The 27917-nt window shown below is 39.3% G+C and overlaps 1 protein-coding gene across 2 annotated transcripts in view; it reads right to left on the bottom strand.

Annotated features, from left to right (window-relative positions):
• Positions 1 to 27917, bottom strand: part of itfg1 (integrin alpha FG-GAP repeat containing 1) — a 148507-nt gene that overhangs the window by 103163 nt on the left and 17427 nt on the right. For both annotated transcript variants that reach the window (XM_067596020.1, XM_067596011.1), the window contains exons 7-8: positions 18330 to 18379; positions 8657 to 8738 (exon numbers count right to left, since the gene is read on the bottom strand). In XM_067596020.1, coding sequence (XP_067452121.1) covers positions 8657 to 8738; positions 18330 to 18379 — 132 coding nt within the window. The remainder of the gene's footprint in view (positions 1 to 8656; positions 8739 to 18329; positions 18380 to 27917) is intronic.

Here is a 27917-nt window from a genome sequence, read left to right on the forward strand (position 1 = left end):
GGTGATTAATAGTTTATCAAAATTTTCAATGGCTGGTTATGGAGAGTTCTACTTACTTGACTGGGGGTTTAACTGAAGGACTGTGATACAAACTGGGGTGTGGAGGGAAAGATGCTATCAAACTGTATTATGGGAAGTGTAGGATCAAGAGATTTCGGAGTTTGACCCGTAGTGTGATTAAAGGTCAGGATATCTTGGCCTTGACTGCATGATTTTTGACAATTCTTTAATGATTTGTCTCTTTCAATTTGTCCAATTTTATGAAAGTGCAATATTTCAATTGTTTCGATATGACTTTGCTGACTCCTGATCTGTCTAAATTCTAAAGAGCATCAATTAGAGGCTGCAGGCATGCTGCAAATATCTACTCCAAGACATACTGTAATAGTTGGCATACAGGGATATCTTTTGATGCAAAATATTTAGAATATGTAGGCAACACTTTCTAATTAGTTACATTACTGTGGCTATGATGGAAACAAACAATAAAATGAGGCATCAAATGCACCATTTGAACATTTTTTGCTGTGGAGGTAAGAGACAGAGATGTGTAGATGATGAGATACTGTGAGGAGAGAAACAGAGAAACAGGCAGAGATAGAGAGAGACAGAATGAGTGTTAATTCAGTCCTGCACAGGTTGTCACTCGCACTTGTACTTACTGTCAGTTCTGCCAGACACACACACACACACACACACACTCTAACGTTTCCTCCCTCTGTCCCACCTCGCCTTTCCACCATGAATACATTCTTTCATCTATCTTTTCATCTGTCTCTCTTATTCCCGTTATGCTCTCCTTCACCCATCTCCTCCCCTCGCTCTCTCTTTCTCCTCTTCATGCTCACTTCTGTCAGTCATTCTCTTTCCCTCCTTCTATTACTCCCTTCTAGTCTTAACGCCTCCTTTTCTCTGTCCGCCTTTCCTCCTCTTTATTCACCCTCCCTCCTTCCCTCCCTCCTGCTTTTCATCTTGCCCTCCCGCTGATGACTCGTGGTGTGATGGAGATTGGCTGAGAGAGTCGCAGAGGGAGGAAACTGCAGGTAAAGGGGTTGAAACGGAGAAGGTGGTGTTGAGAGGGAGAGGTCTGGGAAGGACGGGGCAGAGGAGAGGAGGGAAAACACAAAAAAAATCAGGTAAGGACAACAACACGAGAGAGAGACTATGAGTGAATATACAGACTAAGCTAATATGCATTGTGACACATTGGCATTCATAGAGTACAATGGAGCGCCAATAACAATGCAAATCACAATTTGCACAAACGCACACACACAAACTGCCAGAAGCCTGTGTTTCATTACAAACTCTATGACATGATGGAGCTTTGTGTGTCTCACTGTACCTGTGTGTTGCAAGTGTGTGTGCTGAAGGTGTAAATAGAGGGGGAGGAATCTCACAAAGGTCTCATCCTTGGGGAGGACAGAGAGTCATAAAAACCCAGGTTTAGAAGAAAGAATACATACTGTAGATGCTTGCAAACAAAACAGTTCAGAGCCTGAGTGAAGGTCATATTTGTTTTAAAAGAAATTTACCATAATTCATATTACTGACTACAAATGCATTCACACTGCAAACTTTTTTGGTTAGAAAAAGTTGATACAACATGCATTATAAAACAGCAATCCAAATTGTTACACTATATACTTTTGTCTATGTTTGTCTAACTCATTTTAGGTTACAATCAAATTTAGCATGGCTCCAGTCTGAGTGGACCGTCGGTGAAAAGCAGATAAACAAAAGAATGCAGAAATAATACAAAAACCATACAGACACTGCAGGAGCACTTAAGTCGCTGGTGCTAAAACAAAATGGAAGTCATGGATTCCTCTTGCAATAACAACACTTGGAACATGTGCAACACTCTAATGTTTTAAAATTAATTCAAATATAAAGTGCTAATTAGTGTGTAGATTGCTATGGGTGGGTTTTTATAATTGAGAGTACTACTTACGCATTATTACTGCGCAGCCGATATTGGAACAAGGAAGAGGAGATGCGGGTTTTACCTTCAATGAAGGACACTTTTGTGTCAGATGTACTTTGCAATTTGCATCAAATTGCATATTAAAATGTGCAAATTAATATCTGAACTTGGAAACTGTAAACCCAGGAGACTTGATCATTTGCATCTGGATTGGAATATTTCTAAATGCAAGGGATATCACAAAATGGTGCTTGATTAGATTTTATTTTTTCCCATTTGCCACATTTTTCTTCATTAATATGGTCTAGAGGGATGTCTTTCACATAAATGCAGATGTATACTGTTACGTGATACTGCTTACGCAACCCGCTCTGATCTTAACCACCATAGCAGCACTCCGTTACCAGAGTTGTTTTTTGTGTTCACAAGTACAGGTCTGCAAGAGCCAGTGAGTGAGAGAGAAAGTGATGAAGAATGTGAGACTGAAAAAGCAAAGTGAGTGAGAAAGCAGAGTAGACTGGTTGAAAACATGACAAGACAGCCAGTGAAACACAAGAAAACACAAAAGGAAGGTAAAAAAAAAAATAGTGAGAGAGGTATGCAGTGGTTGAGGGGAGAATGAGGCAGACAGAAAAGGAGGAGAGGGGGAGAGGTTGAATGTAACACAATATAATAAGATGAGTGGAGAAAGAACGCCTGAGGGGAGAGGAGAGAGAAATAGGCTGTCCTGTTAACATGCTGACTTACCTGCAAGTACATACAAACACACACACACACACACACGCACGCACGTACACTCAGACAGACATACACACACAGCATGATGACAGCCTCTCCGATTTTAAATATCACTTCCAAACACATTCTCTCCTCGCTGTCTCTTAAATCTCCCTATCTTAGTGAGTCGCTGGTTGCAGAGTAGCCCCCCTCCATCCTACCTGCAGTGAAGCTAGCTGACACACTTGGTTGTGGGACTTCGTTGTGCTTTACCTAATGATGAATTATGCATTGGCCGCTGTCACTTTGAAAAATGCAATTACCTCAGTGATAAGGCAGATGGGCCTGTTTTGTCTGGCATATGCTGTGCATCTATTAAGAGTCTACTGCTGGAAACAGAATCACCCACACACAAACATGGACGTGTGGACAGATCCCCGTATGCCTCTATGGACATACATGTACACAAGCACATAGATATGTGCACACACACACACTTCAGGTTTAGACAATGTGTGCTGCCGGTAGAAGACAGATTTTGAATAAATGGGTAAAATATATAACAGTCTTGAATCTGAGACATTAGTGGCACAAAGGGAAACAGAAACAGGTTTGTTGACTCTGAAGAAGCTGTCCTTTGTCTTAACAAACGTCTCCATTTCAAATAAAAAGTAATGCCTATTTTTGAATCTTAAATCTGTTAAATGTTAAATTAAAGGTCATCACATGTACAGCACTACAGCCAGTGTTGGTAACACAGGCGAGCCAGGTTGAAATACAACATCAGTGTATTTATAAGAGTGACTTTTGGATAGATGTTTCTGTTGTCCAGTAAACAGTGAGAAGAGAGAGTACAGTCGTTCTAGCGGCTCTGTGAGACTGTACTTACAGCCACAGCAGTGTTTTGAGCAGTAAACACTACTATCAGCATGCTAACATGTTCACAATCACAATGCTAGCATGTTGATCTTTAGCAGGTACATTTTTTTCATGCTTATCATCTTAGTTCAGGGTGTTAGCATGCTAACATTTGCTAATTAGCACTAAACACAAAGTACAGCTGAGTCCGATGGGAATATCATTAGTTTTGCGGGCATTTGGTTAGAAACCAAAATATTAAACAAACAGAAGTTATGACCTGATGATGGTTGAATGAGAGGTCAGGGGATCAAGATATTCAAGTTGTTACAATTCATCCTCTGGGAACCATGAAGGTCAGTTAAAAATTTTCTTGGTAAGTTGTTGAGATCTTCCACAAAACATGTGAAAACACTGATCTGATGGTACTACAGGAAACGCCAGAGGATCACCAAGTCATTGGGATTAATCCTCCAGGGTCCTTAAATATATGTAGCAAGTTTTATGACAGGATTCATGACTGGTGTATTATGAATGTAATTTCCTAAATACGTGAGAACTATATGGAAAGAGATTTTTTTAAAATCTGAAGCTGCTGCAGCTTACTAAATGAGCTTTTCCAGATGAGCTCCCAGATAAAACTCAACTCTATATTTTGCTGGGAGGAAGAAGGAAAGCTGCAGCCTGGCAGCACTGAATATAACAGCCTGCAAAAATTTGATATGCAATAGGTGACTTTTACTGCTTACACTTAGCAGTCAGTGTCTGTCAGTCAGTGTCAATTCTATTTTTCATTCTACGTTTTAGAATTATGATCATGTATCATTTGACATTTCCGACAAAAAAAGAAAAATTGAAGAGGCAGAGAAAAAGACAGAATAAAGAACAGGTGGAGGAAGGTGGACACAGACCTAAGGATGTAGAGAAAAATGTAGAGGGACATAGAGACAGACTGAGGTAGAAAGAGTGGGAATTGACAATGTGACGGAAATAATTCCCACTCCAGATCACACAGGGATGCAATGCTGCTCTCTGCTCTATCTCATCCTCTCCTCTCCTCCTCTTTCCATTCATTGCTTCATTATCCTCCCTGCCACCTTTCCCTCCCCCTTCCCTCTCTAGACCGTCCACCTAGGCAGATCTTCATATTTTTATCCTCTTTTCTATCTCACTTCATGTCATCCTTGAAATGTGCCATCATGCCCCCCCTCCCACCACCTCTCTCTCTCTCTCATCTCTTTCATTTGCCTCCCTGCAGTCACACACTCAAGGTTTTTCAGTAAAGCCAACACGTGTTCTTTAATTAGCCTGGAGAGAAGCCGGTCAGATCAGCTTGTAAGATGGCCACACACAGAGAGACAAACACTGAATGATAATAGTATTATCAGAGATGGGCTGTTACAGTGGAGGAAGACAAATTAAGTCGGTAAGTAAAGAATAGGGACACAAAAAGCAACACCTGTATAATTTAATGTAACCTAATAAACAGTTACACAGGCTGTCTTTTCAATGTTACTCTAAATATGTATCTGATTGGTTAACTATTTAGATTTGGGGCCAGAAAGAATGTTAAACATTTATCAGCAGCTTATGAACTGCACTGCACTGGTAGCCATAAAACACTGAGCTGTGCTAGTCAAGTGTTGACTAGTCAAGAAAAATGCAATGCAGATTCTTTGATGAAAGTTCGTTTCACATTTTCTTGAGTTTTATTTGGTGTACTTTGAAACATAAATCCACTTCAGAAGCCCTTAAATGTAAGAATGTTATTTGAATAAAATGACAGATTCATCATTAGAACCAAGAAACTATCTTTTAATGTGCCCCCCTGATTTAATGTATGCCCTTTTAAATTTCTTCTTGAATAGATTACTTCAACACATAGACCTGAGCATTGAATACTTGACTTGTACATGACCTCTTTGGCAACTTACCCATAAAGTGAGCACAGAGTGGAAGGGACTACGGTATCACATCTGTATTCACCTGTGCATGAGTGTGAACGACAGCGGAATTGAAAAAAAGAACACTGCTGACTTCGGGCTGAAATACATCCATTTTGGATATGTAGCATTAAAATATTTAAAGAGTTTTTACTTAAGAGTGCAGCTTTTCTTTTCTGTTTTGTGTGTATGCCTTTTCAGAGCCAATCTTTTCTTACTCATACAGACTCTCATTCAGCCCCACTGATTTTATAACAAATCCTAACTGTGTTCTCGTTGGCACAGATGATCTCTTTCTCTCTCTGCCCGACAATATGAGAGTTAGAGATACAGAAAAAGACAGAACAGGACTACGAATCACAGAGTGGCAAGTGTGGTTAACTCAAAATCTAATATTATTTTAATCAGTGTGTGGAGAAAATCAAGCACCAATTGTAATTGCCTATTAAACTACTGCTTTTTATACCCTATAATCATTTCTTTAAACAGTGTTAGACATTATTGTTCTATTTATCGTGAAGTAACATGACTAATTAAGTATCTTTTTAGGAAAGTAAATAGTGAAAAGAAGGGCTTTAATGAATACTCAACATCCTAGAAAGAGAAAAAGTAAGAGTGGGTCATTATACAGCCCTCCTCCAACAGTGGAATAATGATCCAGTGACACCTGCAGCAAAGCTGTTTACATGAAGAATAGAGGGAGGAGAATGAAAACGAGTGTGGAAAGCGAGTGAGCGGTAGATAGGAGATATACACTAGATCAAGAGAAATGAAGATAGACAGCGACAGCCGAGGAGGGGCTGACTGAAGCAGACAAAACGGGACCAAAAAAAAAAAAAAAAAGAGACGTTACATCCTGCAAGGCATCTCTCTCCCTGAATTTGGAAGATTATTAGAAGCGTGACCCTCAAAGGCTTCAATCCCCAGCTAACGAGGGCAGCGTCTCCAAGTGACATTTCCGAGCCGAAGGAGGAAGGGGGGAAAAGATAGAAAAAGATTAAAGAAATGAAAAAGTTTTTGTCGAGATAAGCTTGAGATTTGAACAAAAAAAAAAAAAAAAAAGGTCACCGCCCCCAGAGATGATGAATTAAATACACGCGAGCAACTCTCGCTGGCAAATTACACAAACACACACTGTCACACAGACTCCCTCGTGCACGCACTCACATCCAAAGCATATAGGTCATTTCCCCTCTGGCTCATAAATTATTGCCAATTTGGGAAGGGGAAGTTTGTTCACTAAATATTTGATGGACACCCCTAGCTGCAATGAGATTAACAGATTAATCTTGCCAATAAGGATGTGTTTATCAGTGTGAAGCTCCGTGTGCATGCTTGTGTGTGTCTGTGTGTGCTCATGTGCCACACGAGCCCGAATGTTAATTAAAAACGCATCAACATTACACAGCTAATGACAGCATATAGCTCAAACTGAGTGATAAGGTCACACAGACAAAATGATAAAATAAAATGGTCTGAAATTTTCATGATCACTTTGCTATTAACATTCTGTGGTAAGAAACTATATTTCATATCAAATAATGAAAGTTATACCATTTCCATACAGATCAAAGTCTATAGCTTTGAATTGCAGATTAATGTTAATAATCACTGTCTGGCCTTCCCCTGAGAGGACGTGATGCGTTTAGGTTTGGGTTGTTCAGAATCGATACACCGTAAAAAAAAAAGTGCCATCGGCATGAAGAAGCAGACAGAAAATCCAAGGAAAAAGAGTCACATGAGTGGACACATTGCAGCGTTTCCCCTCTAGACATCAAGCTGCCCCATGTTGCTGCTACTGAATTACTGGTACCACTCAAAATGTGCACAAACCACCTTCTCTCAGGGGCCATTGCTGCAAGTAACAATATATGATGGTAGATGTGTAAGTGGTTTCTGAGAAGTGCTGTGAAAAAAAAAAAAAAAAAAACACTCCAGTGCAGAGATTACTGCTAAGCACCAAAAATGGACACAAAGTAAAACAAATAAAAATCTTTCAGATTAGCATTTTAAAGCTAAGAATAGCTTACATCTGGCTTTAAGCTCTGGAGGACTATTTATTCATCTAGGGACAGCCGACTGCAGAGCATGCGCTTAGAGTTTCTAAATCAAAGTTCTTCACATTCACACTGGGAGGTGCTCATGACAGCCAGTCTTGCACTTATGTCACCTGACCAGCTACATTATAGCGACTGGAGGTATGACACATTTTTCAGCACCACTTACCACTTAAGTGATACTACTTAACAGGAAGAGTATTTACTCTTTCGGTGTTTCTATCCAGATATATCATCGTTTTACTATACTGTTATATAGCATCGGACTGATAATCTGAGAAGCATTTACCTTCAAAAGCAAGAATAAGAAGCCAGCACACCTCTCCAAGTCTGCTGGCTGAGGTGGCTGCTTGGACAAGAGCGACCAGGGGCCACTTTGTGGTGCACAGGCTGCAGCCTGGAGATTAGAGAGCCGGCGGAGATTTGCTGAGGATAAATGTAAAAAAGCTGAGCTGAACAATGAATACTGCTGGCCAAGATTGTTCAAGGGGATAAGATGTCCCCAAAAATCTGGCTCTATGCGGGACTGAGTGTGAGTTGTGAGGAAGTGTGTGTCTGTAACCGCTATGCACACATGAGATTAGCCTGTCTGGTGAAGGGTGAGCATTTGTGGTGTGTGTTTATGTGTGTGTGTCTGTGTTTGTGTTTGTGTGTGTGTGTGTGTGTATAGGAAAGAAAGTTATGCGATGAGAGCACTGTAGTGAAAATGCCAAAGCCAAAAAGACCAGACAGTCCTATTTGGGAGACTTTGAAGCTACACAGCTTTAAATGCAGAGGGAGCTTAAAGGACTTAGAGAGGAATGGATCTGCCACAAACACACAAACACACACACACACACACACACACACACACACACACACACACACACACACACACACACACACACACACACACGGGTCGGAACACTTAAACGATTGAGTACAATCTGGTCCAGTACAAGTCAGACCACTTTCAGAGGTTTCTAAGCATCTTTAGTGAGTTAGTATACATTAAGTACATTTTCACTGTCCAATTACAATCCAGATCCCCGCCATACATGGATGGTATAAAAAGGGTCTCTCTGTTACTCACTCACTCACTCACTCACTCACACACACACACACTTCAGGTATGTCAAAAATGACAGCAAACGACAAATCTCTGTCACTCTCACCGAAATCGACAAAGGATGACTGTCCGACGTTCTCGGCTGGTGCGCTTGCTGGAAAGATGTCTGCCTTGCTGAAGTTCCCGTCCTAAGAGAACGACCATTAGGTAGCCAGAGAGAGAGAGAGAGAGGGAGAGAGAAAAGAAGGGTGAGAAAGGCATTATGCAGCTTTATAGATGCTCATATGTACATATTGCAACTATTGGACTGTGAGATGCTGTTTTCTATTCAGTAAATGTGGTGTATAATGTCACAGATCCAGTTCATCTAGTGTGAAACATAGAGACAGAGGGCAGGGGTTTAACGGTTAACATGCTGGCTCTGTACATTTTCTTTACAGGAACAAGGTTCAAGGGGCATTCAATGGTCCATGGGGAAGGAGTCACAAAGGATGGCTTTTGTGTATAACTGTGTATGTGCATAAACATGAGGAGTGAACACAAGCGAGCACTTCACTGTCATGAGCTGCATATATGCATACTTATATTTTCTAGCAGATGCTGGAACACTACAGCTACCAGGTTATAAATAACCACTATATTCACAGTAGAAGTATATATGGGCAGTTTCAAATCATTTAAACACTAAATGAGAACACTCAGTGATACATTTGCAGATTAAATATCAGAAAAATGCCCAAAAAAAGGGAAAAAACTGAAACAAAATCTGATGATAAAAAAAGACTATTTTGTTTTTCACTAAAGAGAACATTTTGCTTGTGTAACCCTATTAAAAGTTAGCAAAGCATATGTATGTTCAAAACCAATTCATTTGGTGTTAATTTACATGATGTTAGCTAACACACAAGTGATTTAGTTATTTTATTTTCTATTATGATTTTTACTGTTTGATTAATTGTTTAACCTGTACAATCTCAAACAGTACTACATTACAAGTTCCCAGAGCCCAAGGTGATATTTTCAAAATGTCCAACCAACAGTAAAGCAGCAATTCACGTTTGAGAATCTGAAACCAGCAAATGTTTCACCTTTTGCTTCACAAATTCACTTAAACAATTAATTTATTATCAAAATAATTGCCAAATAATTTTCTGTCATTAAACTAAGTAATCAACTAATCAGTTTAGCAGCGATTTTAGGAATTTTAGACTAAGGAGACAAGTTCAAACTGCTTTGATAATGCAAATAACATGCAAATCCAAAAGATATTCAATATATTATAATGTGTGAGGAAAGGAGCAAATCCTCACATTTAAGAAGCTGGAACCATCAAATGTTTGGCAAGAAAAAGAAAAAAAAGACACAATTTATCGATTACCAAAGTTGATGCAATTGTATTGATTAATCGACTAATTATTTCAATCCTGGTTGTCTGGTACACCCATAATGGCAGCACACTGTTGCTTTTCCAAGGGAAATGGTTCTGCAGCATATCCTGACATCCTGACATGACGTGTCGTTGTTTGCATGTGTCTTGATGCTGCCTGTATGTGTGCATGCATTACACAGTGGATGCAGGTGTTTTTAAGCACATCGAACGCCATCGGTGTTTGGTGCCCTTTACAGAGGGCATGTAAGAATGAAGAGAGATAAGCATATTAGTTGGGGGAAAAGAGATAGGTGTGTGTGTGTGTGTGTGTGTGCATGTAAGCGCAGATGTGATTGTGTGCAGTGGGAAACTGTTGCCTGCTGATACCAGCATTAGTGATTTATGAGAAAGAGAGAGACAGAGAGAGAGAGTGAGACAGATACAATGACTGAGTCACAGAGAGCCACATATACATTATGTATAACTGTGTGTGCGTGCATGTCTGAGGCTATGTGTGGTTAAATACTGTAGCTGCTATTGTGTTCTCACCAAATATCTCTTTAATCAACTGTTCATGTTAACACAATGATTTTATTATGTTATTTTGTTAATATTTTATAAACAGTAGGCAAAGGCTTCCCGTTTCTATCACTATTACATTTACACAATCAAAATAAACTGACAGAGAAAGAGAGAAGTAGAAATTAAGACAGATATAAAAAAAGACACTAAGCCAAAGATAGTTACTGCATATCAGCAACTACATTGTCTAATATTCAATCATCACAAAGTAATGCAACAAATTCATTAGAGTAAATGCTGATGTCATTCAAATTCTAGTTAATGTCTTTTGAATGAAATATAACAGAGTCACAGTATACTACAGGAATATGAAAACCAATATTCAACATTACTTACTTATAAACGCTAACATTTTCATATCAGTAAATGTCAGTTGCTGCTCACTATTACAGATACAACAACATTGGACAGATTCCCGCAACACTGACATTGTAATGCAACACACTCTCTGTGATATTGATTTTCTGTGTAGAGGGAAATACCACAACAACACATGAATGTGATGTTGCCAACATGCTCTACGATTAACGGCAGAGGGAAGTCCTTGCTCAGACAAAACGTTTTTTCGAGTGAACGTGACTAACAATACCAACTCAAAGCTTACTGTACTTTGGTGGTCAATAAGTTGACTGTGCTGGATCTTCTGCACATATTAAAGAAAACATCTTACCGGCATAATTTTCTATCACTTGAACTATTTGTCAAAAGCAGTTTGATTGTGGCTAATGGCAGTATGTGACTGTAACTGTAGTGAAATGACACTACTTTGGTAGAAAGGTTAAAAAAATCTCAGCGACAGGCCTTTTTTCACAGCAGACACTTTGACTTACAGTAGGAAAATACAGGTGCCATTAATAACATTATTGATGGCTGCGTTCTGTTCAAGTATCCCAGTAAACATGACAACTTCAGTCAGCAGGCACTTTACCATGGAGGCGGGGGGAGTTATGAAATGTCAGGAATAGTTATTTAGCCTCCTAAAGGTGTTGTGGGCCTAATTCCTTCAGACATTTGCTATAGCAGAGTGTCCACGCATCATAATGGCGGGCTCGTACTCATAGTCTCACGTTCAACCCTGGGACATTTAGATTAGGACACTAATGAATGGTGCTGCCAGTCTGATGGGTCTGTAGATATGACGGCATAGCCTGAAGTTCTCTTAAGGTCAGTTAGTACATCAATATTTTGACATCTGAATAGGTTTCTATAAAACTAGCCATCTGAGAATATAGTGCAGAGGATTGCAACATCACAACCTGAATATTAGTAAGTGTTTTTACAATCTGGAGCCAGGTAGGTTTTTATGGAGGGGAAAGATCTCAGTTGTAAAATATATGTTTTATGTTTCTAGAAGAAGCAAGGGCACTTTATTGGGAATAAATAGTATCTGGGAAGTTAGTTTGAGTAGCAACAGCCATCCTGACTGAATAAGGAATGAACCCACTATATGATGTGTACCTTTAAACACACAATGCCAAAGCTTACACACATATATAAACACACACACAGCCAGAAAACACAAAAAGAAAGGGAAAGTAAATTTGACCAAAGAACTTATAAAATGAATTGAAGGATAATTACTTCAAGGCTTCCAACAGCTATCTTGATTTTCACAGTCTTATTTTAACAGCTTCTGCAGTAAAGCCGGAGCAAGAGTTGCACTTAATATAGTAAATGAACGATTATTTATGAATGTCACAATGATTCATTTGTTTTATTTGCAGGCTCTGCTAATCCTGCAGTGCCTAAACGCTGCTGACGTTTGAGTTTCAGATCAACATGGAAACCCTAAAAAAAAAAACTATTTAAGTGAATTATTTGCAGTAGAATGGCGCTTGAAAAATGAATGCCCGGTAGATACGCTGACCAAATCATAAATACACTCTACAGTGTTAAATATCAAAGCTTTCAAACATAGCACTTAATCATGTGATGTCTCCTGAAAAGCTTCAGTGGAGAGCTGCAGGTGAGTTGTTTTTTTACGCTGCGTGGACATTACACAGGCACAAGCCGTCAGTAAATTCAGCCCGGTGTTACTGCTTTCCTTTCAGTAACGTACGGCACACAAATTGTGCTCTGACGCTTTGAAGGCAGAAATGTAGAGACATTTATTTAGTGGATTTAAATTGGCTGAGTACATCAGCCCTACATTCAAGCTATCACTGCTAGTAGATGGATGTGTGTTTTTGCCCAAATCTGTTTGTGTCAATTATTAGTTCTGTAACCATATATATATATATATATATATATATGTAGAGAGAGAGAGAGAGAGAGAGAGAGAGATAATGTTTTGAGTTTCATACTAGTTATATTGATCTAGATGCTCTGTAGTGTCTTCTCATATAATTAATGCATAATTTCTGCTGAATCGAACAGAGAGGAATCTATGTAATACTGCTCTGCTTCCTAAAAAGCATGCATGTATGTTCAACTGACCCATGAAAAAGAAAATTACACACTTTGAAGCTGATCTCTTCAAAAGCCTAGATTCAGTTCATGTCAATTAGATCAAAAGCTTCCAATCACACACACACACACACACATACACACACACACACACAATCATCAACAGATGTGGCAATAGGGTGTTGACTGTGTGTTTGTTGAGGATGAGATCTTAGCTAGTGTGATTGACTGGTGCCGCTTGCCTGATTGCAAGATGTCATGATTAAAACTCTGTGTGTGTGTGTGTGTGTGTGTGTGTGTGTGTGTGTGTGTGTGTGTGTGTGTGTGTGTGTGTGTGTGTCGGTTTGAGAACAGTTGATTGATGTGTGAAGATGAAAGGATTACAGGTCTTGTTATTATTCTTCCCTTCTGTTCACATCACTCCCAACACATGGATCACACACACACACACACACACACACACTCACACACACCTCACCAAATAGTGTATTGGAATGACATATGCAAAGTTGTAGCTGTAAATACATTTTACTACACAAAATATTGCAGGAGAGTGCGTCTATCCTGGTGAAAACCTGGGATTTCTATCCTTCCTAAAAACAACTAAATGAATGAATAAGGTGCAGAATTGATGCAAATGTAGGCAAACATGAATGAATGGTGAAGTTTTATGTAGCGGTGCATGCCATTTGGGTTAATTGATTTTTGTGCTGGGAACACTGGGATTAAGGGCTGGATCCACTCAAAGTGTGTGTGTGTGTGAGTGAGACTGCAGACATACAGTGTATTTAATATGTGGTTATAATAGCCAGGATAAACTGATGTTTTCTGTTCTCTGAATTTAAAGCAAAATGCATGAGAAAGACATTAAAAGACACAATAACACATTATAGCTTTTGAAAGCAAAAAGTAACATTTCCACTGTTGTGTTCACCATTTTTGCAATGAATACTAAACTACAGTGGTTTGTTACATCTCATACACAGATACAGAATGCACAGCTGGTGAATTTCAACCAGCTGATCCTGATGATCTATCTATCTATCTATATAAATATATAAAAAACAACAAATTTAAATATTTTTTCTAAGCAAAATTATGATAATATGTCACCTCTATAAAAGTAAGGCCTACAATATGTAAGCCTAATGGGACTACTCTATTATTTGCATATTATGCTTTTAAGACTGGAGGAAACATTTGTAATTGTTATGACAAATAAGCATGAAATGAGCTATTATGCAGGTGGCCATTTCATTGTTTCCTTAAAAAAAAAAGACAAGAGCTTAGCTTAGCGTAAATGTAACTACAACATTTGTTTTGATCTTCAATGTAAATTGCAGATCATTGCTCCTGTATGCTTTGCGAGTCACTGATGTATATTTTCTCCTTTGCTTACAGAATCTGCAGGATGTCATAGATGATAGAGTGGTAAACAGTGTGTGGGTTGGGTATCCAAATGCATTTGTGTTTTTGTAAGTGCAGTATGTTGATATGTGTGTGTGAGTGAGTGTGTGTGTGTGTAATCAGAGGTGTGTGTGCAGAAAATCAGAATTTCCCCTCACCAACAAACTAAATTATTATATCACCAGTTACAGAATTGACCTTTAAAACCCCTTGGCTCTACATGCTGGCCAATGAAAACACCTCTCTTCACTCATCTCCACAGCTTGTTGCCCCCCCCCTCCCTCCCTCCCTCCCTCCCTTTCCTCTGTGACTGCCTTCTCTTGTGTAATCGCAGGGAAACAGAGGAATGAGGAGGGATGGAAGGAGACTTAGAGGGAGAGAAAACAGAGAAAAGTAATTAAAACAGAGTGCTGGAGAAAGAAGAGTTTGCTGGCCTGTGACCGATAGATGCAGCTACATTGAACCGAAGACCATGTTGGGATTAACAGGGGTTGGTGTTTGTGTGTATATGTGTGTGTGTGTGTGTGTGTATCCATGGCAATGCCACATGTCTTTAGATGGACAGTAGGTGTGTGTGGATGTGAGCGCTTGTTTGTGTCTGTACTATACGTGTGTGCATCAGTGAGATGGACAGGAACAGAAAAACTAGAGAGAGGGTGGTAAGATCAAAGGGTAGGACTAGACTACTTTTTGAACTGAGGAAGAAAATGAGATGTAGTGATACGACTGCAGAGGACCTTTCGATTTTTCTACTGACAAGGCTCAAACTCATTGTCTGTTGCTTTGTGTGTGTGTGTATGTCCACTTTGCTTTGCCCCCAGTCTCTTGCTCTACACTGTTTTCCAACAGGATTTCAAAGATCCACCAAGCGTCATTGTTTAACCAAACAATGACGCTTTATCAACTGGAACTTGGCACAGCGTACAAAATGACAAAGACTGAGATACTGACCCTTCCTACAAAGGAACTGGCCAATAAAAGCTCGAATGATGAATTCATTACAATGAATAAATGACACAAAGCAAAACAAGAGAATGCTTCACACAAAGTCGGGGAGACAGATCCGCTATCAGAATGATTACATACCGTATTTTCTAGCAGGCTTGTTATGAGCTTTAGAAGATAACCTCTGTTTCCTTACATAGATAAAACAAACCTCTGATGCTAAATGACTTCCTATTTTTACTGAAGCAAAGCAACACTCCAACTTCCATCTATAAGCAAAATATACTGCATTTTTTCATTTACTTTATGGACAACAAACAAAGGTTTCTTTAATAAGGACAGTGAGAGTGCAGACCGCCACCAAGGCAGCACAATCCTCAAAATCAAAATGTTACTTTAATAATAGACTATGTTTATATTCTTTTTTTTATTTTGCATTTTGATCATTAGATAATCATCTGATACAAGTGTTAGATTCGTTTTATTCAAGTAGATGTAATAGTTTGAGAAAACAGCCAAAACCTCTATCCTACTTTCAAAAACTATCAAAATTACTTTTTCCTTTGTCTTTGAGCACTAAGTCTAGGCGCATGGTCTGAAGTGCATGGCGCAAGTGCATTTAGGGTGTGTCCAAATCCATGTTTGCTAGGTCAACTAAGGAAAAAGTGGTCGCAGCTCCAGGAGCATGGTTCAAAAGGGTTGTACTTTTTATAATGGCGGATTTGCCAAGTTGTAAAAAGGAACGCTTCTCTGCAAAGTAAACGGATCTGCTCATGTACGAAGTGAAAGCGCATGATCCATTATGAAAATATTAGCCCCTGTTGCTCCTGTACCCTCCCGTGGCCAGCCCCTTCCTGGTACTCCTCGCCTGCAAACCCAAGGAGGAAGAAGACCACCAGTTTATAACCTTGTTTGTTAATTTGTTGCAAATTTGTGTTCATTTGTCTTTTGAAAAGGTTTATTTTTTTAATTACAGCTTTGGTTCTCTTTAAAATCATTTTATTCAGTCATGCAGTAACATCAGCAGGGTTGTAATTGCTTGCTGACAGTATGGAAACCTGATCACTGTAATCTCAAAAATGTTAAAGAATATTTTTTAAATATTGTTTAAAAATGAAATCATTAATTTTACTCATGTAAAAAATCATCACACAGTGGTAAGGACTTGGTCAGCTCTCCAAGGTGCTGAACCTGAACCTAGAAGCTGTCCAGAGTTCTTTATTTCATCACTGTTTTCACCTCATTTATTCCCCCATGTGTTCCTCATGTCCTCATGTATTGATGTAGCAGGGAAGTCGATCCGTGTCTGATCCCTTGTTGAAATCCGTTTGCTGGGTCTAAACAGACACCCGCATCCTGACGGGTCTGTTTAAATACCTACATGTATTGCCACGATTGGTCAAATAATTAGACAATCTGTCATTACTGCTATTAGCTAATTCTGATAAATATTAGGACTAAGCATTATGACATATTTTTTAAAATATGTAAATATACACAATAATAATCTTTCACACTGTAATCTTTTGCATGTTTGTGCGCTGCTGTCCATCCATGTGTGTGTGTGACAAGCAGAGTTACACACGTTGTGCACCCGCCTATGTAGGTGCATATTACTATCTTGATAATGCTCCCTTAAAATAACATAGAAACACTGCACCATTGACTTCAGACCAGGTTTTTGTTGGTCAGTAGCGCAATCGCTTTCTGCTGCCTCAAGATAGCAATGTGTCAACAATGCGCCTTACCACACCTCATTTTAAAACCAACACGCCCATGGATGCTCAGATGGGTGCAAGTGCATTTGCTATTTAAACAACGTGGGCACTGGATGAGAAAATGACAACAGTGTCGGTCTTTAACTAGCAAAGACATTTGTGTCGCGCTTGGCGCCGCTTTGCACCGGGTGTAAGATAGGGCCCAAAGTCTCTCTCTTCCCTCACGCACATTCTGTCTCTGCCAAATCCTTCAATATCTCTCTGTTTCTCTCTTTTTCCTTACCTCCTCCTCTCTCTTTTCTCCTATTCCCCCTCACTGTGATAAGATAGACTACTGTTCGGCTTGTGCTTCGGCCTGCTGAATTTCAAATAGGCCCCTTCGACAAAAAACCCAGAGCCACAGTCTCCCCTCTCTGCTCTCCCAGAATATTAACTAGTCCTGCAGCAATGCCGACAATCCTGCAGCCCAATCCTGTAGGCCCTAGACCCACCAAAGCTTTGCAGATCTGTTTGTTACACGGAAATGAACAGAGGGGCCACACTGAAGGCCCTTAGTTCATGCCTATTAGACCAGGTAAATACACTTCAATAGCGTAGCTGGACACTGACTCTTCTTCTTCTTATTCATTATGTATTATTTTATATACTTATTTATCATACTTATTATTATATATGACTGGTTCATATATAAAGTTATAAAGTTTGGGAAACAGTTATTTGTTAACTATAATGATCACATGATGGCACACCAAAAAACATGGACACACCTGTTCAGATAGTTTTACTGTTCTCTTGCTGCATATATGATCAACTGTCTTCATCTGCTCTGCTGAAAATTAAGAAACATTTTCAAATAGATATTTTAGACACCTTGCTAAATTGATCAGTCGGCTTATCAAGTTAGAGTAGTTGATTGATGGAACCCAAACCAATTATTATTTTGATAATCAATTAACCGTAATAAATATTTGCTGGTTTCATCCTCTCTGAGAATCTGAGAAAGTATTTTGCTTTCCATCCTTCATTTTATATTAATACCATTTGGGGATTGGAAATTTTACATTTCACTGGGCTGTGGTAACTTGAGAGTAGCATTTATAAAAGTAAAGTTATATGTTGTATTAGTTAAAATAGAAATGTTAATACAGCGATGTGATGTGCTATTATAATACAACACAGTATGTGAGAAGCGACAGTCTAAAAAGCTATGACCTGATTTGTACAAAGTAATGTTTAGTGATCATGTTTCCTATTGCAGAGGTATAAAGCAGTGAAGTGACTCGCTCAACAATACGAAAAGTAAAACTGGGACAAGGAAACAGAAGTCAGACAAGTCCAAAAAAGCTCATTACCTTGCTGATCCACGTCTCAAACTTCGACCCATCGGTTGTCAGGAATAAATCTGAGAGAGACAGAATGGAGGCTGGTTAAGTCAGGCAATTATAATCAAACACGGAGCAGTGACTATTGATCTTCAATGTTCAAAATGCTGCAGATGAGAGGGAATGACAGCAATAGAAATGTAAACTGCACTGTAGCTGTGAGCCTTTGCACCTATATGGACTTAATGAATTGATCACGTACAAAGAACAACAGGTCAATAAAGCAATTGCTTGGACAACTAATTTTGCTTTATTTATACATCTCCTTGACAATGACTAAAAAAGAAAAAATGCTCAGTCTCTGTCAAACTTCTACTGAGAATTGGCATTATAATACTCTGTGCTGTCCAAATGATGCATAATGCAGAGGATACTTGTAAATATCAGGACTATTCAAACATGATCATGTTAACATTCATACAGCTTACTGGCATAAAAAAAACATGAAAAAAACCAAACAAAAAAAGTGTGGCAACTTATATGTATAATATTTCTATTATATACTATTGGATATTGCCTACTCTAATATATTCTAAACATTCCTTTTAACTGTGACACTGATAGGCAGTAGTAGTTCAACATACAGTAGGTGGGATTTCCAAAGTGATGAAGATAAATGTGGCTTGTCTAAGCAGTAGAAGAAGAACTGTTGAAGAGCAGGAAAAAGGATTTTGGGTTGAATCTCTCAGTGAAAGCAACAGGATTTCACCTGCTCACTTTCACTTTCTGGAGGCCTCACCCCCTGGTAATGCTTGTAGCTTGCTGTATTGGAATCCTATAACCTGAGCTTGTACTCATATTCCTCGCTCTCGAAGCTCAGGCTGCAGGCTGCACTTCTAATGCGGTTTCTCTGTGCCTCTCTGGGAGAGGACATTTACTTTCATCACTGCATTCTCTGGACTGCAGTTCTGCCCCTGTAATAGGACATGAAATAAATATTGGCATTGATCTGCCGTAGGGCCCTGCTGTACTGCATACATTGCCGTGCTCTGCATAGGAAAATAGGAATGATAATGGAACGGGGGTATGAATGAAGGGAAGAAAGGGTGGAGCAATAATGACAGGAAGAAAGAAGGTTGTGTGTAATGATAGAGGCTATTATAGTAATCCTGTATGTAACCAGTGTTAGAATTGCAGAGGCCACTGCAGACCGTGTCCACTTCAAAATGCCGCAGCATAGTTCCTTACTAAAGTGAAAACAATTAAATATATAATAGATTTTTTTTTTAAAAACACATAAATGAATTTTTCTCACCCTCAATGACTATATGTATGTCCTTTTTGAACATACCAATCTGAGCCAGCCCCTGTACTCTCACAGATGTGCTCTGAAATGTTATCACAGGATTCAACTGCAGTCAGCCCCACAATTGAGGAAAAACTCAGCTGAGGGGAAGCACTTTCTCTTGGAGAGCTGTACTTACCAAGGACATCTTGTCAGCCATGTAAGGGAGTCTGAGGTAGGTATCATTTTTAACACCCCCCCCCCCCCCACTCCTTGCAGTAAATAATATTGTTTTGATGGAGTTTGTATGCTACAGATTATTACCAGATACAGATTAGAATGTATACGTTTTTGATTTGATTGCCAGATACTTAGATAATTAAAAGATTACATGTAAATCATTATACTTCCAAAAATGTCATTTTAAGCTCTGTGCATTTGTGTTTACTCACTGCTGGAAATGATGGTATTTATTTATGTTAACCCAACGACTGTGCAGCTGTGTAAAACTAATTCCAAAAAATCATTTTCTTTCTTACTACCACCCCCAACCCCCACCTACCCACCACTACCCACATGTACACACAGCCATCTGAAATAATACTGAAGACTTAGAAACAAAGTTTAACCACTTTTTTGATGCTTAAGGTGGTAAAACAGTTCAACTTTTAATCTTTCAAACTTTGTGGACATACATGGTGCCCACACAGATTTAAAATCTTTCACAAATGCAAAGAAGATAACAAATGCATACATAGATTATGCATATATGCACACACACTACAGGGCACACTCAGTCATTTGCACGTAGTGTGTATGTACTTGCTCATGTTACCGTGTGCGTTTCAGTCTCAGCGGGTGTTGTGTTGATGAGCTTGGTTAATCAGCCAATCAGGCCTCTTAGACAGAATCCAGCCGTGATTGGCTGATTAGGTGCGATGGCGGTGTGTCAGTGAGAGAGGCATGGGGTAGTCGGAGGAGCGGAGAGATCGTCATCTTGTAAACACTTAACATTCTCGCTGTGGGGGCACTTCCCCTCTTCGCTGCTAATCTCACTATGTGCCTCTTCTCTCTTTCCCCAAGTTTACTGCTGCCAAACTCTTTTCTGCGCTAATTTCTCTTCTTCCAATGTGTTACTACAGTAAATGTCAGTCCAATTAGAAACTTATTCTATTGCATATTGAAGACAACTCTAAACTTTGACCTGATTTCTTCTTTGCCATCACACCACAGGTGACCCTGCTCTCTGATCTGTCCTGGGAGGGAATACAGTTTCATGTGTGTGTCAAGAGGAATACGGACAGACAGAAAAGCCAATTCCCTTTGAGCGATAAGGTAATCTTAATTTGATCCTTCTGACATTATCCTCTTCAGTGCACTGTCCTTCTCCACTCTCCTTTCACCTTTTCACAGTAAATGCCAGAAAGTATTCTACACAGTCTCATAAAGAGCTAGCTAGCTAGCAATGTAAACCTTACTGCTGCCACCATCACTAAGTTAAACACTTTTTACTGTTCTAGAGACTTTTACTGGGCCTCCAAGGGGCTTTTAGGGACTCGTTCAAGTTAAAAGAGATATAATAAAGAGGAACAGTACAAAACAGAGCAGAGAGGAATCAAACAGAATAGATCTTAAGTGAAAGTCCAGTGTGTAATCAAGATGCTCATGCGTCTTACCCTACTTTGTATTCAGTGTGCATGCTGCTTGGATACTAATACACTTCTATTTCTATTTTTATTACTCTTACCTGTTTTTCTGAACACTTTTGTCAGTCATTAAAATCTTTTAGATAAGTCAACATATAGGGAATTCTAACTTTGAAATATAGAGTACCAATCAAAAGTTTGGACACACCTCCCCATTCACCTGACTGAGAAAGTGTGTCCCAACTTCTGAATGGTTCTGTATATCCAACCTTCTTAAACTTTTCTTAATATGGAAGTTGTAACAATTGTACAACAGTAATAGAAAAGACAACAGAAATGCCAGCATTTCAGAACAACTGCCAAAGTGAAGGTCACATGCACAGGACCTTTTGAAGAGGTGATTGTGCGGTCACACTGGTGACATCAAACAGGCACTGTGCCTGTCCCAGTATCATGACAACCTTCCAGTAATCCTTTTAGACCTGTATGATTGTTGCTGACCAACACGACCATCAAAGCCTGCTAATCCCATCAATCAGTGGCTCAGAAGAAAAAGAAGAGTAGGAGTGCTGCTGTAAACAGGCTTCATTGGCCTGAATATTCCCTCCAAAATTTTCCTTTGACATGATTGTATTTATTTGTATGATTTTAGGAGTATATGCATACTGTAATTATTCTAAAATGCAACTGCCAGCCTCTTGTGAATTGGCCATGTGAATTAGGTTTGAATTTAAAACTGGATTGATTATTTTGAAAGTGTGATTTGGACTACTGCTTGGCAATATCTCTGAGTGTTAAACCCCCTATGAAATCCTCAGTTGGTGCTATTTTGATTATTGCAGTCTCATTAGAAAACCTTTCAACACAGTGTCTTCATGCAAATACATTTTATAAGATACTTTTACTCATTGTCCATAATTCTCTGTGTTCTCACTATTAAACAGTCTGTGCATTTTCTCTTTTTCTATCATAGATTCTTTGTTCTTGGTTTCTTTGCTCTCTCATTTAATGTTAAGCTTTTTGTCTGCTGTTAAGATTTTTATTTACAACTTAATGCTGTTGATGTGGTGATGTTTACAATATTGCTTTGACGACTTTCATCTCACAGAATCACTTAAGAATTTCAAACACATAATACTGGGTCTCAACCTGGATTTACAGTCCTGCTATAAGACTTAATCTCAAGCTTCTTCTACTGCGCAGCTGTTACATTTGTCCTGGATACGGTCTCATACATTCAGTTTAATATAGCATCTTTAGGTTAACAATAAGCAAACTACAGACATCCAGACCTAAAACGATTCAAACGCCACAACCGATCTGGCACTCTGCACTATGAGCACATACACACATTCAAGGCACAAGCTAATAGAGCTGTCATACTCCACCACTCAGGAAAGATGCATACATAATTGAGGTATATAAATGTGTTTGTGTGTGGGCGGGTGGGGTTGCGTAACAGCAACAGGGATTCAGAACTCTAAGTGGTATGTCATGTCGCCAGATAATTAAAGACATGCTTACTGTGAAGGCTGGAGCAACGGCTACACTAGGCATCAAAAAACACACAGTGAGAGAGACAGGAAGTGAGACTGAGAAAGAGAGAGTGATACAAGATGCTAGAGGGCCATCCAGTTTTCAACATGCATGTGAATAGAAAAAAAACAAAAACAAAACAGGCTTACAAAACAAATCACTAGAAAAGAAAATGCAGATCTCTTAATTGCAAAAGAGGCAATCTATAATCACTTGATTATTTCTTCCGCGTTCCTCTGCTCTCGCGCACTCTCTCAGATTTGTCAGTTATGTTAAATTGTCTCTTCCCTACGAATGACACTTCAAAAAGCACACTGTCACACCCACACGTACGAATACATGATGAGCAGCCTGCATAAACACACGTACATCCGCCCCCACACTGCATGGCTGGTTTCAGCACATTATTTAAATGTCTGTGTGTGCATCCGCATGTGAATTTCTTTGTCGTCGGGTTGTGATCCATCCAATCATCTACAATCAGCCAGTCCTTTCACGCTAACAGAATAATTGAAAGTGTGTCGGTTGCTAATAACAGGGTATTAAGAGCAGCGACTGTCACAGCTCAAGTATATTAAAACAAACAGCACAACAAGGTAAACTGTAGCTCCGACCAGCATGCTGAAGAACTGGGGAGGTACTGGAGGCCTCTGTGCTGTTTCTGTTTGGACAAATACCAGCATGCTGTGGTGGGTTTGATTGGCTCTATGCTGTTTCCATTAGATGAGCATGATATGAACTGGTAAGGCAGGTGTTTACTGATTGTTGGATGCATTTAGACACCATATCATGTAATGTACCTCATTGGGATTAAACCATTTGCAACCACATGCGAGTTAGTGCAATAATGAATTTTATAATAAAATATAATAAACAACAAAAAGAGGCTTTAAACCTGAAATAACAGATATCTTTCTCACCTTTTAGGTTAACCAACAGTTATTTACACATACGGAAGAGACAGAGCAATATTAGCATTCATTGGGAGTAATGTTTGTAGCCATCTGATGAATCTAAGTCCAATATTCACTCTCCTTTTAGCTGTGTATTTGGTCTCCACCAACATCTATGTGAAATATCGGCTATTAAGCTACTAAATATTCCACTATGTTCACCAGCTAGTTACTTACATTGTCTGTCTGCTATTTGGTGATGGGCAGGTACTGTACAGTGGGTATTTAGAGATTTGTACCTGCCTGCCTGTTGAGGCCGAAAACGACACTATGAGAACTGTGAAGGTGAACCATAACACTGAAAGAGCCGGGAAAGCCGGAAAAGCTATAACACAGACTGTTGAAAGGAAGGGTCTGAATAATTTCAAAAGAAATATTGTCTTTGGGCCTTTTTACACCTGAATCAAGGCTCATGTTTTTGTTACATAGTATACATTTGATCCGGTTAGTTTTGGTTTCACATTGCAATTATGCAGCACACTGAAGAACTTAACATGACATACCTACATCCTGTTGTCATCACCTGTTGATGTTGACTACGTCTTCCTGTACTTGACATTGATTGGTTTGTACACGGGCGTGCATATGACATTGATATCTTGTCAGTTCAGCGGGTAGCCTTCTGTCGCCATTTGAATTAATGCAGAAAAACTGATCTAAGAGATTCAGTTCGTTGCCACTATAACAATATTATTGTATTATTATTCGTGTCATAAAAAGGAAATTTGTCCTTCTCATTGGTGATGCTTTTTCAGTTTCTTTATCTTCAGGTAGCATTGCTCTCCCATCCTCTCATATCCTTTCTCTCTCACCCACTTTGAAAATACCTGGAAAGTGTCGGCATTTTTATGAGTTTTTTCCAGTTGCCTTTTTATAATTTAGTCGGACCATATTTCAATTAAAAACTCAGTCTCCTCCTCTCTCCATGTGTTACTGCAGCTCATTTTTCCTTTTTCCTTTGCCTGCTGGAAATTCCTGTAATTGGTTGGAAAGTCCAAACCATCCAAAAAATGTTTTCACACTAGAAACTAATTGAACCATGATTAAGTTTGATCCGGACCCCGACCACCGCTTTTCGTCGGACCAAGGTTCAGCTGTTTGGTCTGGACCGTAGTCCAGGGGAGGTTTCACACCTGTAATTTTGGCATTTTTTCAAACTGACAAGTCCGAAAGTCCGGACCAAATGTGGTGGCTATGAAAGGGGCCTTAGTTATTAACATAAAAGTATAACCTATGTATTGACACTGATATGCTTTCCTCCACTCAAAGTTAAAATTTCAAAACACACCAGATCACTAGAAGTGAATCTTTATTTCAATATGAGATAAAAGAGTGTTTTGGAGACAAGACATACTCATCCAGCCACATAAGGTTTGCTCATCAGTGAGCGAAAACAAATCATAACTCTAACTTTAAAGTTGGTGTGCAGTGAGACTTTAATATCTACAACAGTGAGTGGTCCTGCAATCTCCCAGAACCTTATAGAAGACATATTTCCAGTGGTGTTTTTCTTCTCTTGGTGCTGAGGGCTTCTGATGTAAATTAAAACACCAGATTCTAATATTTTGGCACCCAGTCCATCTGCTCTATCAATCTTAATGGACTATAGGAAGATTTAAATGATGCTAAGACAATATGCAATAAAGAGGACAGAATGAAGGAAGTAACTTGTAAAAGTAGTGTGACAGGAAGGCAAAATAACATTTCGAAATGGGAAATTAAACTTGAAGGGCACTCTCCACCAGGCAGTCATTTCAACAAGTCATCTCACCTCATGGAGTCAATTCTGTGTTCTCTGTATCCATTCAGGAGGAAAATTAAAATTCTTGGAGAAACTTTTTTTTACCCCCCACACATTTTTATCATAAAACTTGGTTTTGCTGCAGGCACGTGATGTTTGTGTCAATCTTCAAACTAGAATTAAACTGGAATTGTAAAAGATCAATCTAGTAAAAATACAGTTGTATGCAAAAGTTTGAGCACCCCTTGACAAATAACATATTTTGGTGATTTTTTAATTGAAAATATGTAAACACAGCCTCTCTAGGATATGGAATATCAGAAAACATAAATGCGTAGATACTTTTTATGTCATAAACTGAGCAAAAATTAAAAAATAAAAATAAAAACATCATTGTGGTATGTGCAAAAGTTTGGGCATCCTACATAGTCAGTACTTAGTAACACCCCCTCTGGCAGATATCACAGCTTGCAAACACTTTTTGCAGCCAGATAAATGTCTTTCAATTCTTGTATTTGGGATTTTCTCCCATTCTTCCTTGCAAAAGGCCTCTAGTTCTGCAATATTCTTGGGCAGTCCTGCATGTACAGCTCTTTTAAGATCTACCCACAGATTTTCAATTATGTTTCAGTCAGGGGACTGTGAGAGCCGTTCCAAAATCTTCAGCTTGCGTCTCTTGAGGTAGTCCACAATGGATTTTGAGTTATGTTTAGGATCATTATTCTGTTGTAGAGGCCATCCTCTTTTCTGCTTCAGCTTTTTTACAGACGGTGGGATGTTTGCTTCGAGAATTTGCTGCTATTTAGTGGAATACTTTCTTCCCTCCACCTGTGCAATGTTTCCTGTACTACTGGCTGCAACACAACCCCAAAGCATGATGGATCCAGCCCCATGCTGAACAGTTGGCAAGGTGTTCTTTTCATGAAATGCTGCTCCTTTTTGTCTCCAACCATACCTTTGCTGATTGTGGCCCAAGAGTTCTATTTTAACTTCATCAGTCCACAGCACTTGTTTCTAAAACACATAAGTCTTCTGTAGATGTTCCATTGCATACTTCTGACGTTGGCATTTTATGATGGGGAAGCAGGTAAGGTTTTCTTCAACCGACTCTTCCATGAAGGTCTTGTTTGTGCAAGCATCGCTGCACAGTGGAACTTTGTACCACCACTCTTGAGTCTGCTAAATCTTCCTGCAGGTTTTTTGCAGTCAAACGGGGGTTTTAATTTGCCTTTCTGACCAGCATACAAGGAGTTCTCTCCAAGACTTTTCTTGGTCTTCCAGATATCATCTTGACCTCCACAGTTGCCCTAAACTGCCACCTCTTAATTACATTTCTCAGTGTGGAAACTGCAAGCTGACAACATTTTATTATCTTCTTGTAGCCTTCCCCTGCATTATGGGCATCAATATCTTTCATTTTAGTCTTACAGAGCTGCTTAGGGGAACCCATGGTTGCTGACCGTTCACACAAAGTTTGAAGAGTCAGAGTATTTGTAAAGCTTTGAAACTGGCACCAACTGACATTTCCTAATGATAATTGTTGAAATGCCTCAGGCCTAACAGGCTGATTAAAGACTGACACCTTGTAAAAAGAATCTGTGACTCCAGAACTCTTAGGATGCCCAAACTTTTGTTCAATGTGTTTATGCATTAATGTTTGCTGAAAAATGTTTTATGTTCCACATCCTAGAGAGGCTGTGTTTACATCTTTTCAATTAAAAAAAAAATCACCGATATATGTTATTTGTCAAGTGTCCAAACTTTTGCATACAACAGTAAGCAGGCACTTCCTAATTAAAAAAGAGGAGTAAAGTATCCAAGTTGATACTCAGGTCTAGAATTCTCTTTCACTTCTCTGGAGAGGGGGGTGAGAGGAGGAGAAAAAAGAAGAGAAAAGAAAAGAAGAGAGGAGAAAAGAGTGAAAAAGAGAGAAGAGAAGAGAGAAAAGAAGAGGGAGGAGAAGGGAAAAAAGAGAAAAGAAGAGAAGAAGAGAAGCAGAGCATGGGGAGATGAGCGGTCCTTGAGTTATTCATAGCCTCTCCATCAGATTTGTTAAGGGGATTGGAAGCAATTTAAAGGCCTCCACTGACTGTTTGACTCGAGCAGCATTATGTCTCTCTATTCCATTATGTTGAGCCGCAGTGTGGGGATAAAGACCAGGCTTCCTATTAGCCTCTGTATAAACAGATAGGGTGATGCTAGGCGGGTGCTAAGCCTCGGCAGAGAAGGAGAACTCTGACATTGAGGAGAATAGACAGCTGGAGGTTGTTATCTTCTTGCTTTGTCTCACTATCACCTTTCCCTCTATCTGTTTCTCTCTCTCTTTCACATGCACACACGTACCTGCTTATCTGCAATACTCTGCAGACCAGGACACTAGCATCATTGCTGTGGATCAAGAGGTGGTATGACTCCGAAGTACAGTGAGCTGAGAACTGTCGCAGGTTTGTGACTCGG

The sequence above is a fragment of the Thunnus thynnus genome, chromosome 1 (genome assembly GCF_963924715.1).
Source record: "Thunnus thynnus chromosome 1, fThuThy2.1, whole genome shotgun sequence".
Lineage (NCBI taxonomy): Eukaryota > Metazoa > Chordata > Actinopteri > Scombriformes > Scombridae > Thunnus > Thunnus thynnus.